The sequence below is a fragment of the Haliotis rufescens genome, unplaced genomic scaffold (genome assembly GCF_023055435.1).
Source record: "Haliotis rufescens isolate VD_foot unplaced genomic scaffold, xgHalRufe1.0.p SCAF_2, whole genome shotgun sequence".
In the NCBI taxonomy this organism is placed as follows: domain Eukaryota; kingdom Metazoa; phylum Mollusca; class Gastropoda; order Lepetellida; family Haliotidae; genus Haliotis; species Haliotis rufescens.
Window position 1 is genome coordinate 45067112 of NW_025963890.1, and position 21111 is coordinate 45088222.

A 21111-nucleotide genomic window follows, 5' to 3' on the forward strand; every position below is an offset into this window, starting at 1 on the left:
TAATAAAGCAACATTAGCACCCGTTGGCTTGATGAGAGAAATACAGTCTATATAGCCATCAGATAATCCTGACTTTCTCACTTCAGTGTCTTCTAGTTCAGAATGTCCTTCATCCAACCTCGATTCATCTATCTGCCAATATCTATACCCCCCCACTCCCGTCACAAGTATTTAGCTCATTTCGTAAAGCGACAGGGTTAGTCTGGTTCGCCTCGTTATGTTCCGGGCTTCTTGTGCCTGTTTGCCTGTAAGAGAAAACGCAGAGAGGCCAACACTTCAAATAGTAACCCTTTAGGTAATACTGAATGAACGAGTATGCAATTACTATTGTACAAATTATAAAATGACGATCATAAAAAAAGTATACCGATCAGTTTGTCAAATTGATCAAATAGAATAATCATGTGGCGAGATACAAATTTTGATAATATATAAAAGCAACAAAACCTTTTCAATATATATAAAAGTCAATGAGTATGTGTTTATGAACGCTATGAAATTGATGATACCAGGTGTACGCCCAACATGTGGCACCCATTACAAACACATGCAAAAGCAAGTCAATTATTCACCTAAAAAACAACAACATTGGAACGTATGGTAGAAGTCAAGATAGGGAATCTATTGGAAGATTACAATCACCCCAATTGTAACAGTCTTGTGCAAATGTTTTTTTGTCACTGAATCTTTATGTAACGATCTTGATATGAAACCGATGGTCTCCTTTATTTCTAGTTCAGGCAGGTAAATCAGTGGAAGGGAATTGGCTATTTGATTGTTATTGAACGATATCAGATCATCGACATGCCTGAAGGTCCAGGTAAACTTCTTACAAATACCTTTCCGTGCAGAAATCTAAAATTCATATGCATAAAGAAGGGGAACACAGTTGGTAGCTCTGTGCCTACTTGTTGCCTGAATGTCTTAACCCCATATTTCACACAGATGTTATATTTGAGGAAGTCAATCATTTCGTATATAGTTTTCTCAGTAACTTTCAGATGACATCTCCTTTTATATTTCCCTAATTGAAGATATATATGTAACTATATGTATCGGCACCATGTTTAATAGCAAAGGCCCCATGGATCGAAGAGTGAAGTTTTCCCCTTTATATTTGTAAATGTGGGATAGCAGTTGACTGAGTCGAAAAATCAAATGTTTTGACAGATTTGGCACTTTTCTGTGATTGCAATAATTGAAGCAGATTTTTTAAGAATCCACATGGGAATAATTTCTCTTGTCTCAAATATTTTCTGTGAATAAAAGAAAGGCCTTCTTGGTTGTATTAAGGATTATGGTTTGTCTTTGCTGGACACTATTTCTCTTTTTGTACGGATTTTATTGAGCTTTGGAATCCAGTACGAAAGAAGAAAAGACATATCTTAGACTTTTAGAGTCAAGTCAAATGTGAATAGTACTGGTGCATGCTTTTGGCAGATTTCTTCATGCTGGTCTTATATGTGGCATTATTTTATATGGCATTTGTACCAAGTTCTTTGATCAAACAATTAATGTAGTGATGCTATGACATACATGTATAAGGGTTATGTTATTTGAGGCCATGTCAGTGAGAACAACTACAAACTTTTCATGTCGAGCAGCCAGACTTTGACAGCTACCTGGTACAGAATGGATTTATTACAATTCTGTTTCCGTTCTTCAGTTTGTGTATTCCACTAATGCCAACATCACGCACTGACCTAACTCACTCGAAAGTCATTTGTGAGGTTCTTCTACTCTTTTGGCCTTTCTGGGGCATAACCATCGACAGCCTTCCATAATGATTCTAAAGTTGTGATCCTAATTGGTGGGAGACTAGTCAAGATAAAAAAAAACTCGTCTATATTTGCTGAATTCGACTTTTAAACCTATCACTCATTTCGTCATTTGTTACGATAGAGTTTTCGTTAAATTCCCTTACTTTATCATCGTAGAATGGAGATAAACATACCGTGTTTCAGTTTAAAAGCACACTAAGTGTTTCTCCTGTGTAATGAACATACCCCGTTGAGCATTCCTGTCTGTTGGAGTATTGATTTCGACACTGTAGAACCACAAGACAAGTAACGAGGACAAGCAAAACACCCGACACGACAAAGCTTAGGGTCCATCTGAGCGTCACGGGCGAAGGAGCTAAAGAAAAAATACATTGTAGATTAGACTAGGCCTTACAGGGTTGGCGATAAGTGTGTTCCTCCAAATACAGTTTTATGAAGTGATTCAGTTTTATAACCAGACCAATAGTTTCATCGTAATTGCCCATACAAAAAGAAGGTGTTCCTCCTAGATGTAGAAATACATGCACTGAAAAAACATTTGGAAATTCAATCCTGCTTGTGTGTGAAACCTATGAGGGTTCATATTTCAAGTAAGTAGCGATTTCTGGTCTATTGTATGATTTCTGATGTATGATTGTATACTGTGCCTTTCATCCAGTTTTCTGGTTATCACTAAGAATTGTTTCGATTGTTCTCTATTAAAGAGTCTTCACTAATTCTTCTGTCTTCTTCAACCGTAGTCGTCTCAATTTCAACAATCCAGGCAAAATACAATAGTAACAGTTCCAGCAATTGTCGAAAGCGGACATAAGTAGTTGTGTACAGCGGTTCAGTACCGCTCAGGATTTCAGTACCAAAATGACGGCACTTCCGGCCACGTGACCTGCGCAGTGCATGATGGGTCATGCGTGCGCATCCAAGATGGCGGCACATCCGTTTCCGGTGGCGCACGCATCCAAGATGGCGTCTCATCCGTTTCCGGTGGCCTGCGCACCTCCAAGAGGGCGTCGCATCCGTTTCCAAAAGGGCGTCGCATCCGTTTCCGGGGAGGAGGGGAAATCCCGGAGAAGCGCACGTAAAAGGTGAACAGGATCGACATTGAAAGAAGCGCGTCAAAAATCGTTTGTTGTTGTTGTTGTTGTTGTTCTAAACATAGAACGAGGTGTGATGCCTGCACGGAGTTGTGTGAGGCATTCTTTTAGGTCGAGGACATCGGCATGCATGTCTTCGATGAGATGAAGCACTTGTGTCACGGGTGTCACGGGTGCATGGGTGTCACGGGTGCCATGGGTGCCACGGATGCCACGGGTGTCGACGTGGACGGTGTTTCTGACGTTTTCTTTCGACTAGGTTCTGGGCAGTCTGCAGCGAAATGACCCACGACTTGACAGTTGTAACAGGGGCGCTGGGGTGTCTTCTTTCGACTGGGCTCTGGGCAATCTGCAGCGAAATGACCCATGACTTGACAGTTGTAACAGGGGCCCAGGTTCTGCTTCTCTTGACTGTTCATCTTCGGACAGACATAGTGACGGTGACCTTGATCGTGACGCTCGAGGCATGTCACTTCAGGACAGTACAGGTAACTGTGACTGTCGGTCTGGCACTTCATACAACTGTATCGAGCTGGCATGATTGGTTTCATAGAATGCAGTGTGTGAGTGGCTTCGCTCTTGTTTTGTTTTTATAGGAGAGCCACTGACACTCTGCTTCCTGATTGGTTCCCCAGGCAGCGCCCCCGATTGGTTTGTTCCGGTGCCTGATCAGCACCTCGGTTTTCCAAAACGGACCGACCCCTGTGTTTCTTTTCCATAGGAAATGGATTTTACCATGGGAGAGAAAGCACAACCCCGGTTCAGCCAATCAGAGCCCAGCATGGTCCGAGCGCGGTCTCTGATTGGTCGACAAGCCAGGCTTCGGATTGGTCCGATTTCGACCCGGTTTTTATCGGGGGTGCATTTCGATCCTGTTTTGTTTTTTTCTTCATCCTACACACAACATAACACTACTATGAGTTCAACTTTTTTTAATCCCCCTGATCACATGAACAAACAAAACAAAACAAAAGTCACAGGATGAGGGGAACATCCCTGTGATTTTTGTGAACACGAGGGGTGACCACGGGGGATGATCACGAGGGTGACCACGAGGGTATGAACGTCTGTACACTTTGAAAACTTTGTCACTTGGGGTGAACAAGACACTCGACTCTTCTCTTCCGTGCTTCTTGGGACACCAAACGTCTGTATTTTTCGTTCACTTCTCCATCAGGACAAAACACACACAAGTATTCGCAGGGGACTTTGGCGTGCTTCAGATGTTCTTTCCAGGGTTGGTCTGTGGCTTCCCATTGGCGGAGTGTCACACCGCAGCAATAACAGGTAACACGGTCACCTCGTCCTGGATAGAAATAGCCAGCCATGGCCATGTCATAAGGGGTCTGGGTCATCTGTTTAGGCCACGTTTGAAAAGACCTCAGACGTTCTTGAAATGAATCATAGTTGGGATGAGAAGGATGACACAAGGTGTAAGAAGGAAAAGGTCTCTCCAGAATGTCACTGAATCGCCATGTGTCGTCCATCAAGAGTGTGTCGTCCATAAAGAGTGGACGTTTTCTCGCTTCTTGTTCTCCCGCCTTTTCAGACGCCCACTCGGAATCGGTGACGACATCTCGGGAGGATGACATGGCATTCATAGAACGTCTTTGCTGATGACTGTGACTTCACTGAAAAAGGTCTGAGGGTTCGCCTGCTTTTATGAAACTCTTCACCCTACTCCCTTCAACGGAAGGTCATGACCTTAGCTTCGACCTCCTCCACCTCCTCCACCTCATCACGTGACGTCAACCTGTGTTTGGGCTGACGGACACACGGCATGATACATGACATGACACATGACATGACATGGCACACGGTGGGTGTGGGGACCGATGCGTACTGGAATGACTGACACCAGGCAGCTGATCTTTCAAGCATGGCCTTTCTCTTTTATCTATTTTTATTTTAATTTTACACTTTGGTGTGCACTGGCATGACAGACGCACAGACAGACAGACAGACAGACAGACAACGTAGACGACATCTCAACTCAACCTCTACCCTCGGTTCGGTACTCTATTGGAGTTGAGATCAACCAAGACACAAAGAGTCAGTTCAATCAATCACTGTTTAATAATGAAAAAACCAATCACAACCAGATACATTGGAAATACGAAAAGACAATGGAGGAGGGAGTGCTTTGCATGTCCCTACAACAACAATAACGCGACAACGTTTTCCTCTTTCATCTTCAAGCTCTTCTATCTTCAATCCCATAAGATGTGGTCCTCCATCAAACATGTGAGAGGTCCATCAGTTAAACAAGTACAGTCTATGGCCTCCAGAAAACAGACATGACACATCACTTGCCCGCTGTTGCAGCTGATGTATCTTAACACTACATTCGCGTTGTAGGGGAGTAAGTTGAGCTTCTCCATAAGGATCCTGGTCAACGTTGTCATCATCATCATCATCATCGTCGCAAACCATGGGCATACCTGAGGAGAAGACATGAACATCTTCCGGTGATGCTGGTGACCAAGAAGCATCAAGCAGGGGGAGCGTGTCCAGATCCATGGAAGGGATAGTCGCCTGCTTGAGCGCTTCATGATCAACACTGTCATCCTTCGCCATCGTCACAGGTGCATTCGGTGAATAGGTGGGCTCCCGAGGGGTTTGTTCCCACCACTGTTCTAGCACGGACTGGGCTGAACTGACATCAGGGGTCCTGTCAATCATAGGACAGAGTCAATTATATGAATAGGCATATTCATCATCAAGATCAGCATCAACATCAACATCATCATCACATCAAGAATGACTGAGACAAAGAAGAGCATGGTACTTACAGCTGTTCTTGAGGAGAGATCTTCAGAGATAATTTCTTCCGTGATCGTCTTTTTGCATGCATTGCAGGTGTTGCAGGTTTCAAAAAGGATGTCCCCTTCGTTTCGGTGTCTGTTGCTGCTGCTGTTGTTGCTGCTGTAGTGATGGTGGTGACTGGTACTGTTGCGAGGGTGGTGGTGGTGGTGGTGGATGCTGCTGCTGGTTTGCTGGTTTTTTTCTTCTTGATCTTCTTTATTGTCTTCTTCGGTGCTACTTTCTTGGGTTCAGTCAGCTTCCTCATCTTTGAACGTATCATGTCGCACATCACTTCGTCGGCCTTCGCACGTAACTTGGCGTACGCGTCGTCGGTCTTTATCTTGGCACACATCACGTCATACACTTCACCCCACAGTTCAGCAGTCATTTCACCACTCCCATCTCCACTGCTTCCTTGACCACCCATGTCGCACCATGTCTTGGCATTCAACCGTTTCGACATGATGTTGTCCGGATTTTCTGTTCGTTGTTTTTTCTTTCCAAGTCTTCACGGATGTGTGTCAACACTTGATGGTACTCTCTCCAAACACGTGTTTCTTCCAGATAAAACGCCAACAACCAACACAACGTGAGGAACATCAATCAGAGGGACGATGTTGTTGCTTGGTCCGTTCAGTGAAAAGTGATGCCCGGAGAGTGTTGGTCGTATTTAAAGCCGAGGAGGTCCTGCTTTCTGATTGGCCCGTTCCGGAGTGTGGTCTGAGTCTCAATTTTTCCAAACTGGCCCGACCCTTGTGTTTCTTTTCCATAGGGTTAGGCTTGTAGCGTGAGAGAGAAAGCACAACCTCGGTTCAACCAATCAGAGTTCACCATGGTCCGAGCGTGGCCTCTGATTGGTCGACAACCCAGGCTTCGGATTCGTCCGATTTCGATCCGTTTTTTCTGTAGGGGATTATGTCGATTCAGTTTCAATCCGTTTTTTTGAATTTTTTTATAGAAAGTCGTCTCTGAACCCAAAGGGCAGCGTGTCTACAGGCAGCCCTGTGGTTTCATTGTAGACGAGACGTCGCTTGTCGTACACGGTACGATAGTCTCTTCGGGTGGGTCGGGTCACAAGAGCGTTTTCGTGCCGAGGTTCTTTTCGAATGATCTGATGAGGGTAATTCAAACTGATTTTCTCCCCCTCTTTCCCAGGCCGTTGTCCCAGTATTAGTCCTTTCATTGTGTCAAAGTTGAGATGTTGTTGGTTTCGGTATTTCAAAGTGAACCCTCGCACTTTGCAGGTCGTGCGCGTTCCATCGGGTCTGGGGTTCATTAACTCATAACCATAGTTTTTGGGGCCTCCTGACACAATCGTCTTGATGGTGTTCCGTCCAGTTCATCTGTAAACTCACCCAACGAATGGCCCAGCTCTGGATTCGCGTCGTGGGGTCGATGAATGTAAATGACGCTGTCTGTGTCAAAGTACAAGACCCTGCGGTCCACCAGGGCAAGGGTCTCGTACAGCTTGAGACGTGCTTGGGCGGTGACCCAAGCAGGGATGGCGACATTGAAATGAGAATGAGGGGTTTGGAATTCTTTCTGCTGGATATAGGTCACTTCCACCATGTGTTCGTTGACAACAGTAACATCATCGATGGTATTGCGTTCATCCCTCCACAAGGCAAAGTACTGTACAGGATCGTTCATATAGATGTTCTGACTGTAGTCTACCCGTTGCCCAAACTTGCCCCAGAGCGAACTCAGTTGCATCTTGGTAATCGTGCGACGTCCTGGATTTTTTTCGATGCGGTCCTTGTCCAACCCAATGCCTTCTTTGTCGTAGATCTCCTGGATGTTAGCGTCATGATCCGTACATCCTTCAGGGTATCCGCTGGCTTCGAGCTTCTCCTTGAAATGTCGATCGATATTATTGTCAAAGAGTCCTACTTGCTGGGTGTCGGGGTCATGCTGTGCAAAGGTGTCAAAATGCCAAACGTCGTAGATCTGAAGCACCTGGTAGTCATACTTCTTCACGGCTTCCTGGAGTTCTACGGTGGCGTACGTACCCACCAATGACCTCTCTTCGTCCGTGTGCTCGCAGGGGGAGTCTGACCGGGTATCGGCACAAGTACGGCACAAAGGACAGAGCAGTTTGCCACCCGATCTGTAAGGCAGTAGCGGATGGTAGAGTCGTTTCGGGGGAAATGCTCTGGTCTTACAAATGTATGGATAAAGGGAACAAATATCGATGTACTTGATGGTTTCACCTTCTTGGACTTCGCAGCATAATCGCGTGGCATTGGTGCGTCCTCCATAGAAGGCGTCGCGAGGGTTGAGAGGCCCAGGGACGTGGATACAGTGGGGCCCCTGCAAGAAAGCACGCAGAGCAGAGTCCTCCTGTTGCATTTTCGTAAACTCGTGCTCCCACAGGGTGACGATCCGTTCCACATCAGGGTGTTGACTCAAGAGACTCAAGCGGTAGTGGGTGTCGGTGTAACGGGCTCCCAACGACGTGCCCAGGACGGGATGCGGTTCTCCATGTTGGGTCTTGTGACAGGCCTGGCACCCACGCCAGAAACAGCCCAGGAATTCGTAGATGGTGCCTGTCGCTGGATTGTAGCCATCCACACTGTACCGATGTTGGCCCTCTCCACACGTGAATTCTTTTTCACCTCCATTCCTGGCGTGCTGGAGGTGCAGATGGGGGTCCGTTTCCATCAGATAATGGAGCCAGTGCATACAGGCCTGGGAATAGTTTCTCTTGGGTTGGTAGCCTTGAGGTGGAAGAATGGCAATGGTATTGGGTTTCAGGTCGTGTTTTCGGAAGGATTTCATTGTGAATGCAGCAGCTGTCATCACTTCTACAAAGGGATCCATGCCAGATCTGTCGGAAGTCGGCGCATCCCCGTCTCAAAATGTCCTCATCGCTCTGACAGTAGGCTAAAAGTTCTCCTTGTAAGTCGAACAAAGCTCCTTCTTGCACTTTTTGGGTATGCCACTGGAGGAAGACTGTGCGTTCCGCGGGAGACATGCCATCGGGATCGTACATGACGGCTGGTGGATAGGGACCTCTGTAGGTCTGGTTGGGTTCGGTATTGAAAAAGTGTGGAAAATACCCTTTCTTCAGTTCTTTCAGCCCAAAGCTCTTGGGAAGCTTTCAGGCGGTAAGAGAAGAAATTTAAGCTGTCTTCGAAACACAACCGTCCCAGGGTCACCTGCAAAATTTGTTGACCATTCCGAATCTTGGTGGGGAGTTTCACCAGGAGAGGGGACAGGCCCTTCAGGATCAAGTGTAAATCATAGGATCGTGCATTATGGGCCATCACATAAATGCGATCCTCCTTCTAGACTGTATGGGTGGTGGTGTTCTTGTTCTTTGTCTTCTTTGTTTTCTTCACTTCCATGACCTCTTCCCGCTCCACCTCTTCCTCCGCCTCCTGCTGGGGTGATGCATGTCGTTGACGTTTGGAAGCGTGATTTCTTGAGGGGGTGCCATCCCAGTTTCTTTTTTTCCCCAGGTGGGCTGTTGTGCCCTTGCGTGTACTGTCCTCTTCTTCCTCTTGGTTCTTCTTCTTCTTCTTGGGTGTTTCAGCCAGCGTGGTCAACCACACACATACATCATGTCGTGTGGTGGGGCCTCAAAACACAATCTCACGGCTGGGACCATACCCTTCTTCTCTCCATGGACAGTGTTCGCACAAGTCCTTGCTCACTTCACTGATGCACCGTCCACATCCCAACTGCACCACGCACAAATTTGGAATGTGTTCCCCCGTGTCTTGCATGCATTCAAAATCGTAGAAGACGTATTGTACATTGTCTCGTAGGTGATGTTGTTCCTCTTCCCCCTCCTTCTCCGCTTCCTCTCCCTCCCCCTCCTCATCATCGTTTTCTTCACGGAGGGGCGTCATGTAACAATGATGTTCTGGGGTCATTGGTTCACGGCACACCAAGCAGGGATGTTCTTCATCTGAGCACTCGTGGTGAACCATGGGAGTCTCCAAGACGCGGACCAGCCGAAAACAGGTCGGGCACCTGTGAATCGATTGACAGGCGCTGGGTTTTCCCTCTGACGGTGACTGGAGATGTCGGGTGTAACACTGTTGTTTAGGGAACCAACGTTGAGATGTCAAGCAAGGGATCCCGTGCTCTTCCTTGGGTCCGCAATAGCTAGAGTGGAGGCAGCGGTGTCAGCGGCATTGCTTGGTGCAGGGGTGTTTTTCGGGATGGTCGTAACGTTGGTCGCAGTGTTCGCAGTAATGGTTAGAGCCATAAAAAGCGGACATGGAAGTGATGACATCGTAGTGCTGATCATGATGATATACATGTAGCACGGTGGCGTGGGGTGGAGCCTCATCACACACTCTCTGGTCCACCTCTTGACTGTAGACTTTCAGTTGATAATTCAAGTGGGCCAAGGCCCGTCCCATGCGTGCGAGGTCGTCCAGACCCTGACAGGGACCTTCAGGCAGGCCAAGGCGTCGAAACAAGTCCCGTGCCCGTATGCCTTGAACGTCGTCGCGATCCGTTCTCGTCAGTCTCACTCGCTGGGTTTCCCATTCTTCAGTCAGAGGGTGGGGCTTCTGGGCATAATGCTGTGCCACCACCAAGGCCCGTGCCAAACAGGATTGATCTTCGTTCTTGATCTGTACAATGCACTTTTTGCGTGTTAAAAAAGCTTCGAGTCCAATCACGTTTTTCAGCCGGGGAACACCACTGCCCGATCCTAGCCTGTCGGGATCTGCTATGTGTACTAAAGTCACAACCATGGTGGCATCGATGTTCAGGTCTTTGTTGGACTGTTGGACTTTTTCCACGGCACGCAAAATATTTAGCCCATGGAGATCTTCAAAGCGACAAAAGGGAATCCGTATGGGGGTGTTCAAAGTGGGATGCTCGATACCTAGACCAATACAATCACCCTTCTGGCCTGACATCTGTTCATAAAAGTCATCGATCACCCTGTCAAATAAAGCTGGCAGTTCCATGGGAACGCGGTCCGGTGGGGTACGGTGTCCAAGTAGTCTGGGTTGAAAGTCAAACGATACGTATGATTAGCAGTTCTTAATCGTCTGGAGCAGGTGGCATCTTTCCTCTCCAAACGATAGGGCGTACTTTGGTTGCTCATCATGATAGCGATGCGTGTCTGATGAACGTCTGTACTCTAAGAGGGACTGAACGTCTGATTAATGGACAACCCTTCCCCTAAACAGGATCGAAATCTGACCAATTCGAAGCCTGGGTTGTCGACCAATCAGAAGACAGCACCGACCAATCAGAAGACAGCACCCGAGCCGAGTTGTGCTTTCGCTCCCATGGTAAAATCCATTTCCTATGGAAAAGAAACACAAGGGTCGGGTCGTTTTAGAAAACCGAGGTGCAGACCAGGCACCGGAACGAACCAATCAGTGCGTTGCGTTTTGGACCAGCCAGGAAGCATCCATTTTCGATCCAGTTCTTCTCCTATAAAACAAGAGTGGATTCGAGTGGGTCAGTGTCACTTGTAAAATTTATTTGATAAAATCAAGAACGGCTGAAACAAAGAAGAGTGGTACGACGACTCGTGGTGGAGATGTGGTGATGGATAGTGCAGATACTCGTGGATGTTGGAGTAAGAGTACGGATGCTGAGGATGCGGTGTCACTGCTCAGTCACACGCCATCGCACTATTATCTACGCTTTGAAAGAAGACTTGCTTCGTTTGAGGCGTGGCCAACGCAAATGTATCAGACTGCTGAAGAGATGGCCCATGCGGGCTTTGTCTACACTCAGGGTGCCGATGGCGTGTGCTGTTTCCAATGTGGTGTGCGGCTGAGACAATGGGGGCCCCACGACGATCCTTGGGCGGCACATCACAAGTGGTCCCCAGACTACGACTACCTCAAGCTAACCGGTCTGGTGAAACACCAGAAGAAGCTACAACTACACTATCTTTGCGAAGAGAAACAGAGGTACACGAATGACGTAGCACGGCCGGCTGCCTAGGAGGACGTTTCCCGTGTCCTGCGTTCCTGTTCAAGTTCCCGTTCAAGTTCCTGTTAAAATTATTTTATTTTCTTTGTTGGACCCACAAGCGGTGCCACGTAGGGCACCCAGATGACATACCCAGATGGCTACAAGTACCGCTTCGACGATCCTTGTCTTGTCATTAAGCTTGGACATGATGATTCTTCTTGGACAGCAGCAGAAAAATGTTTCTTCCCCAAAACGGCCCTTTTCAGGGCCACCCATCTCACCCAAAAGACAACTTTCATCCTTTGCTTTGCCCACCCCACAATCCAAAACAAAGAACCCACACCCTCCCCCTAGGTCTCTTGGAGGCATACGTCTACCGGTGACACCACCATGGTACGTCTCAAAATAAAATAAATAGATATATAAATATATCAATAGAGACACGTAGTACACCACGTCAAACATCACGTGTGCATGAAAACACGTGTCACAGTACGTCTGTAGACCTACACGAGTGTCAACACCTCGGTATCATTTAATAATAATAATAATAATTAGAAGACACACACACATGACACTACGTTTGACAAAGTACATGACGTTCAAATCGCGACACGAAGTACATTACGTGTGCAAACGTCACGCATGTGTATCGATCTTTCTCTATCCATCTCAATACTACATTAATGTTTGTAGTCACACACACACACACACACACACACACACACACACACACACACACACACACACACACACACACACACACACACACACACACATGACACCACGTTTTGCCTGACAACACGCGTGAAACACCACTCGTGTCTGGCAACATGACGTACATCGCGTAGGCATGGTATCATCATTCTATGGACAACTTTCATCCTTTGCTTTGCCCACCCCACAATCCAAAACAAAGAACCCACACCCTCCCCCTAGGTCTCTTGGAGGCATACGTCTACCGGTGACACCACCATGGTACGTCTCAAAATAAAATAAATAGATATATAAATATATCAATAGAGACACGTAGTACACCACGTCAAACATCACGTGTGCATGAAAACACGTGTCACAGTACGTCTGTAGACCTACACGAGTGTCAACACCTCGGTATCATTTAATAATAATAATAATAATTAGAAGACACACACACATGACACTACGTTTGACAAAGTACATGACGTTCAAATCGCGACACGAAGTACATTACGTGTGCAAACGTCACGCATGTGTATCGATCTTTCTCTATCCATCTCAATACTACATTAATGTTTGTAGTCACACACACACACACACACACACACACACACACACACACACACACACACACACACACACACACACATGACACCACGTTTTGCCTGACAACACGCGTGAAACACCACTCGTGTCTGGCAACATGACGTACATCGCGTAGGCAGGGTATCATCATTCTATGGATCAACGTCAACGTCTGTTTGAAGACACACACACACACACACACACACACACACACACACACACACACACACACACACACACACACACACACACACACACACACACACACATGACATTCCGATTGGCATGGGGGTGACACAACGTACATCACGTAGGCATTCCCATGTTCATGTCTACCTATGAAGGTCCACCTTCCTTTAGCATTCAGACGACCGTCTACCTAAAAAATACCAAGGCTACCCAAGAAAAAAACCCGGATCCAAATCGGACCAATCCGAAGCCTGGTTGTCGACCAATCAGAGGCGGCGCTCGGGCCATGCTGGGCTCTGAATGGCTGAACCGGGGTTGTGCTTTCTCTCCCACGGTAAAATCCATTTCCTATGGAAAAGAAACACAGGGGTCGGTCCGTTTTGGAAAACCGAGGTGCTGATCAGGCACCGGAACGAACCAATCGGAGCTGCTGCCTGGCGAACCAACCAGGAAGCAGGGTGTCAGTGCCCCTCTTATAAAACAAGAGTGGATTCGACTGGATCAGTGTCACTTGTAACATTTATTTAGTACATCATGAGCAGCAACAGCAACAACATGTCTGAAAACCGGGATCTAGAGATCGCCACATTAACACAGCCTTTGCCTCTGTGGAAAGAAACATCACCACCATGGTCTCCAGCATGGCAATGTGGCAGATGCCAAGGGGGCCTGCCTGTGTACGCCCTTGGTACAAGGGAACGGGATGGCACTTTCAAGTGCGTTTATTGTGGCTCTGTCCTGAAGGACACCTACCTGCGTCAGTTAACGCACACCAGTAAGTGTCCTGTCAGACGCCAAATGACAGTCCGCCCGTGCCTTTGTACCGTTGCGTGCACCTGCATGTAATCATCAAAACGGCCCTTTTCAGGGCCACCCATCTCTCCCGAAAGAACGCTTTCATCCTTTGCTTTGACGACCCTCAAACCCCCACACCGTGAACCCGCCTCCTCCTTCCCTCCCTCCCTCCTCCTCCTCCTCCCTCCCTTCACCACCACCCTCCCTTCACCACCACCACCACCTTTTCTATGTTTAAAACAACAACAACAACAACAAAAGATGTTGACGCGCTTCTTTCAATGTCGATCCTGTTCACCTTTTACGTGCGCTTCTCCGGGTTTTCCCCTCCTCCCCGGAAACGGATGCGACGCCCTCTTGGAAGTGCGCAGGCCACCGGAAACGGATGCGACGCCATCTTGGATGCGTGCGCCACCGGAAACGGATGTGCCGCCATCTTGGACGCACACGCAGGACCCATCATGCACTGCGCAGGTCAAGTGACCGGAAGTGCCGCCATCTTGGTACTGAAATCCTGAGCGGTACTGAACCGCTGTACACAACTACTAACATGTACAAGTAATAGAATATATAAATATACACTGAATAGGTTATGTAATTTAATAGCCAAAACAAAAGAAGGATATCCCTTGAAATTGTTCGCTGAAATGTAGCAATGCACAGATAAATTCAAGCGAGTGAGTAAGTGAGTATGGTTACAGCCGCTTTTAGCAATATTCCAGCAATATCACGGCGGTGGACACCAGAAATGGGCTTCACGCATTGTGCCCATGTCGGGAATCGAGCCCGGGGCTTCGGCGTGACGAGCAAAAGCTTTAATCATTAGGCTACCCGACCGCCCCGATAAATTCAAGAAAACCATTACAATCCTATTAGCATAATATGACAGAACCAAAATCAACGAAATGGATAAACGTTAATGTATGTTTTTTTGCAGCAATCAAACTTGTTGCGATACTGCTTAAAATGTGATCGTCGTATTTTTAAAAATCCAGATTGGATGATAGATCTATGAGATTACAGAAATACTTTGGTTTGTGAACTAAAACAGCCATAGTATATATTGTAGCTGTAGTTGAATATTTATTGTGAATAAAAAATGTGATCAGATGCATTAATATTAATCACATCCCCTAGGTTTCAGCGCAACACGTGACCAACACAAGGCATACCTAAATATCTATCAATTGTTAACCTCAGGTCATGACGAACCTGGGGAGCATATCGAGTTCTTTGTAGTTAGAGAAGAGTGGGCTACCAACATACCTAGACAAAATATATGTAAAGAGTCTACCTGAACTAACGCCGCCCTATATTGATGATATAATGAGTCATGGTAACCTTACCTGAATTCATTATGTTGTCATTGTCGCACATGTAACTGCAGGTGTCGCCGAAGATTCCACGATTACAGCTGGCACATGTTCCGTTGTTCTGATGACATACAGAGTTAAGACAGCTTGCACTGCACTGGTGTTGACATTGATTACCATGCCACCCTAGCTGACACCCATACGTACAGAAACCTGTTGTTTCGTTACAGGTAATTGATCTCTATGACAAACAGTGTCTGGGGCATGGTATGTCACAGGTTTCACCCCATCTTCGGTTAGAACAGATGTAGTTACGCATCCCTGAAGTGTACAAATGGTGTTAACATACATGTATAAAGTTATCTTTGCTGAATGTTGAAATTTCATCTTTTCAATACTTGGACACAATAGTGACGGGGAAGGAAGGTATTAAGCTTGAGCTAATATTGTCTTATTAACTACCCAACAAAATATTTGTATATCCTTATGTAGCTTTAGTTTTGTTTGCTGATGAGTGCAATGTGAGTGACTGGATTCTGCATATTCCAAAAAGTATTTGAGACCAGTTTCAGAAAAGAACCAAGTTCAATGATGTCAAAACATGTAATTTTACAACATAGTACACCACTAACCCACGCGGCAATTTTAAGGAAATACTCTATTCCTTGACGCAAAGGGCATTTGTCATTAAACTTGGTGACCATAGATATAGTCAGATGTCTGTCCTCAACGGTTCAAAACAGTTTATCACAAATGAATACCAAATGTCATCTTGAAATGTTGGACTTCCTCTTTGGTCTATGTCATGTCATGTCCCCATGGACAGCAATTGGCATCACCTCCTGGCTGCTGTGTTTCTTTCTGCAGACGAGTGAGCATAACCCCCTCCCCCCCCCCCCCCCCCCCCCCCAATCACCCCCCCCCCCCCCCCAAACAAGGGGAACTCTCTATCATATGCTATATCGCCATCGCGCATTAATGTGTTATTGAATGAAATGTACGAGCTCGTACATGTATATCTAGTGTCTTATAGATTTGGTGAATTTTATAGGTTCATGTTTTGAACAGATACGTTTTTACTTCATGTGGAGAAGGATATGTGTTTCAACCTTTTCATAATATAGCTGTACCTGAGGGGTTAGACTATCTGTCATTGGACACCAAAAAGGCAACTGGCCACTATGGTATTCGAAATAAAGTACTTAAAAAAAGACAGTTAACAGTTTACCTCCAATCCTTCCTAAACTATTCAGTATCTCTCAATATTCCCATCACTATGAAAGGAAGGTACAATTTACAGACCTGTAGCGCTCAAAAGTTCTCTAACAAAGATATTTGAAAAATGTGTATTAAAACATGTGTATAACTTAAAAATAATAATAATGTGCTTAGTAATCTACAATCAGGGTGACTCCAACTCAAATCAGTTGACATATTCGTATGACTTTCTTGGTAAGATGTAGGTATGGAAGTTAGAACTGTATTTTGTGATATAAGTTAATCTTTTGATGAAGTTTGGCACAAAGGAATCATTCATATTATAACATTATGGTATTTGTGGAAAGTTATTGAAATGGTTTGATAGTTACTTAGAAACTCGATATCAAACGGAAGGTATATATGGCTATAGCTCAGATCTAAAAGCAATCTGACAGGTGTACCACAGGGATCGGTCTTTGTCTTGGGACCATTGTTTATTATTTATATTAATGATGTTGTTGAGGATATAAATAGTAACAATTGTTTATTTGCTGATGACACATGTTTGTATGTGGTCATAGAAAACCCCAATATAGATGCTGGTAATCTCAATAATGAATATCAGAATGGGCTGCTTGAAAGTTAAATTTAGTCCCGATAAAACTGATGCTATTAAATTTACCCGTTAAGTAAACACTAGTCGAAACCTAAAATATCTATGAATGACACAGAAATCAAATGTACATAAACACTTAAGTATTACATTACAAAGTAATTGCACATGGAAAATGCACACTTATGATATTGCGAGGAAATGTTGTCCTGTGGTCGATTCTTTAAGAAGTTAATAATATCGTCCATCCCGAAATACCTTCGAAACTCTGAATGTACAAATCATTTTTTTTACAAATGTTTGAATATTGATGTCATATTTGGGATAACTGTACTATTCAACAAGCTAATTCATTGGCAAAATAAGATGCCCTTATAACCATATATGGCACTGCCCAGGGTACTAGTTTTTAGAAAATGTACAACTGTAAGTCAACATAAGACAGAAGATACGGTTCAAAATTTGTAACATTTACAAAATGAATAATCGTCTCTTACTCGAAAACATTTGTAGGCTTATTCCGAATACAAGAACTGAAAGCACAAATTATAACTTACATGATAAAGCTAATCTTCAAACAGTGAAGCAGACTCATTATGCTACCAGTAAACGTAACGGACGCAGAGACCGTCACAGAATTTAAGAACTTGCAACATGGAAGGGGAAATTATGGGCTACACTGGAATTTATATTATTCTATTCAATTCTTTATTGTATGAAAGGCCACAGGCCCATATACAACGGAGTTACATAACATATTTTATAAAATACAAAGTCAAGGTGACAATTCACTTCGTAACAAAAAAGCATTATGTATGTACAAAGCCAGTTGATGTTGTGTTATAAGATCCTTGCAAGACAGTAATGAAGACAATCTTTTAGCATTAAAATGAGATAGAGACCACTGCGGTAAGTACTTGTTGCTTAGATTTTCGTATATAGGACAAATAAACATGAAATGGTATTCATCTTCGACAACAATGTCACAAAATGGGCATAATCGTATCGATTTCTCAATAGATGAAAATCTCCCTGTGTTAATTTTTAGATCATTCAGACCAAGTCTAAAACGAATGAGGGTGTTACGAGAATTCCTGTACCGTAAATTTGATAAATAAGATTCCGGTTCAAGCAATGACTTGAATTGGCGATAAGTATCATATTTTGAACTTTCATAAATATCTGAATGCCATTTCTGATGAAACATGTCAATGGCACGCATGCGAAAGTACTTAATGAAAGCATTTGCATTACCAATTGTCTGGGACAGCCAAATGAAACTAAAGCCATATGTAAAAAGCAATGTACGAATACAAGAAGCCCATGTGTTCTTTCCAAGACTGTCGAGGTGTACGAGCATGTTTTTAGGCTTTCTTGGGTAAACGGTGTTCAGGCATTTTTATTATTTTACACCAATACTTCAAACAACGAGTGTAAGATCCAATGAACAATGGGAATCTCCCGCATTCATATCATATCCATAAACCATATTACTTGGTGTTGATATACCAACATTCAAAAACCTTTTACAAGCGAGGAGATGTACCTTTTCAAGTGTATAGACCTCTTTACAACCCCTTGACTGTGATGATTTTTCCATCACAAGGGATAAATATTTCAAATCATCATCGCTTAAGGATCTTTTTACCAATATTAGTCCTCATTTAATTATTGCATTTTTAAAAGAAATTGAACTGATAAATAAATTTTGATGTACATAATTGTTTCTTAATTTGATAGTGTCTAATTGTGAACTGAGATTGTTATTGGCTGTGCCCTTGACGGGGGTTAAAGTACTGTAAAATTATTGTCCCCATGAGAGGGCATAGTAAGTCCATATCATTCGAAGTCTGTTATTCCTATCATAGTTTTAATCGTAGAATATATGTTCTTTTAAATTCAGCTCAATTCCCTAATCGTCGCCAACAGCTGAAGGGATGATATAAATCCTGCTAGGGTCCATGCAGGTAGCAAAAGTACTGTAAGTCCCCATGGACCCTAGCATGGTGATCTACCTTCAGTGGCTGGCGATCTATAGCTCATTTTTATCTTGTATTGTTTCGTATGATGTTATTTTTTTATGGCTAACTACTAGTTTTAGATATACTCTGTGATAAATCTAGTTATTTTACTGTCCTTCGTTGACAGGTTTTTCTTTCGTATAAATATGTGTATTATTAATGTACTTCTCGTCACGATATGGCTGAAATACTGCCGATGTGACGTTAAATCTTAACTCACTCACTCACTCACTTTACAACCCCATATCTCAGACCCGTATAGTAAAATAGGTTGTATTTGAGAATCAAATAATTTAAAATACATTTTTGGTGAAATAACTCCAAGCTTAGACATAACAGAGTGGACTTGTAACAGAGCTTTCTTTGCTCTGTTTGTGAGATTAATTACTGACTTATTCAGATTCAGTGTATGGGTAAACAATATGCTAAGGTATTAGTATTCATGCACAACATTACTACATGTACCTTTAAAAAACTATTTCTCTCTTGTGGCCACTCGACCACCTCTACGAAATATAACAATATTTGTTTTATCAAGATTAACACGATGACACCGGTAACCTGCATGTAAGGTCCTCTTTGAAACTGGAAACCTGCATGTAAGGTCCTCGGTGACACTGTTAACCTGCATGTAGGGTCCTCGCTGACACTGGTACCCTGCATGCAAAGTCTTTGGTGACTCTGGTAACCGGCATGTAAGGTCCTCGGTGACACCGGTACCCTGCATGTAATGTCCTCGATGACACCGGTAAACTGCATGTAAGGTCCTCGGTGACACCAGTAACCTGCATGTAAGGTCATCGGTGACATTGGTAACCTGCATGTAAGGTCCTCGGTGACACTGGTAACCTCCATATAATGTCCTCGGTAACATTGGTAACATGCATGTAAGGTCCTCGGTGACACCGGTAACCTGCATGTAAGGTCCTCGGTGACACCAGTAACCTGCATATAAGTTCATCGGTGACACCGGTAACCTGCATGTAAGGTCCTCGGTGACACTGGTAACCTCCATGTGAGGTCCTCGGTGACATTGGTAACCTGCAAGTAAGGTCCTCGGTGACACCAGTAACCTACATATAAGGTCCTCGGTGACACCAGTAACCTGCAGGTAAGGTCACCAGTGACACTGGTAACCTGTATGAAAGATCATTATTGACACCAGTAACCTGTATGGAAGGTCTTCAGTGACACTAGTAACCTGTATGTAAGGTCCTGGGTGACACTAGTAACCTGGATGCAAAGTCTTTGGTGACGCTGGTAACAGGCATGTAAGGTCCTGGGTGAAACTAGTAACCTGCATGTAAGGTCATCGGTGACACCAGTAACCTGCATGTAAGGTCATCGGTGACACTGGTAACCTGCATGTAAGGTCCTCGGTGACACCAGTAACCTGCATGTAAGGTCATCGGTGACACCGGTAACCTGCATGTAAGGTCCTCGGTGACACCGGTAACCTGCATGTAAAGTCATCGGTGACACCGGTTACCTGCATGTAAGGTCCTCGGTGACACTGGTAACCTCAATGTAAGGTCCTCGGTGACATTGGTAACTTGCAAGTAAGGTCCTCGGTGACACCGGTTACCTGCATGTAAGGTCATCGGTGACACCAGTAACCTGCATGTAAGGTCCTCGGTGACACCAGTAACCTGCAGGTAAGGTCACCAGTGACACTGGTAACCTGTATGAAAGATCATTATTGACACCAGTAACCTGTATGGAAGGTCTTCAGTGACTCTAGTAACCTGTATGTAAGGTCCTGGGGGACAATGGTAACCCGGATGCAAAGAGTTTGGTGACGCTGGTAACCTGCATGTAAGGTCCTCGGTGACACTGGTAACCTCAATGTAAGGTCCTGGGTGACACTAGTAACCTGCATGTAAGGTCATCGGTGACACTGGTAACCTGCATGTAAAGTCCCCGGTGACACCAGTAACCTGCATGTAAGGTCACCGGTGACACTGGTAACCTGTATGGAAGATCATTATCGACACCAGTAACCTGTATGGAAGGTCTTCGGTGACACTAGTAACCTGAACGTAAGGTCCTGGGTGACACTAGTAACCTGGATGCAAAGTCTTTGGTGACGCTGGTAACAGGCATGTAAGGTCCTGGGTGAAA

The 21111-nt window shown here is 44.8% G+C and overlaps 4 protein-coding genes across 4 annotated transcripts in view; 2 read left to right on the forward strand and 2 right to left on the reverse strand.

Moving 5' to 3' along the window:
• LOC124127176 (scavenger receptor class F member 1-like) overlaps positions 1–21111 on the forward strand; it is a 408153-nt gene that overhangs the window by 315764 nt on the left and 71278 nt on the right. The gene's annotated exons all lie outside the window — the stretch shown is intronic.
• Positions 3040–3411, reverse strand: LOC125381949 (zinc finger protein GIS2-like). Its single transcript, XM_048399324.1, has one exon. The coding sequence runs from the start codon at positions 3409–3411 to the stop codon at positions 3040–3042; it is 372 nt and encodes a 123-aa protein (XP_048255281.1).
• On the reverse strand, positions 6953–8497 carry LOC125381950. Its single transcript, XM_048399325.1, has one exon. It carries the CDS (start codon positions 8495–8497, stop codon positions 6953–6955), a length of 1545 nt encoding a protein of 514 aa, XP_048255282.1.
• On the forward strand, positions 11201–11605 carry LOC125381951 (death-associated inhibitor of apoptosis 1-like). The gene has a single exon (XM_048399326.1). It carries the CDS (start codon positions 11201–11203, stop codon positions 11603–11605), a length of 405 nt encoding a protein of 134 aa, XP_048255283.1.

Excerpts from the sequence above, each read along its gene's own strand:
- LOC125381949 (XM_048399324.1), bottom strand. The coding sequence starts at position 3,411 with ATGCCAGCTCGATACAGTTGTATGAAGTGCCAGACCGACAGTCACAGT.
- LOC125381950 (XM_048399325.1), bottom strand. The coding sequence starts at position 8,497 with ATGGATCCCTTTGTAGAAGTGATGACAGCTGCTGCATTCACAATGAAA.
- LOC125381951 (XM_048399326.1), top strand. The coding sequence starts at position 11,201 with ATGGATAGTGCAGATACTCGTGGATGTTGGAGTAAGAGTACGGATGCT.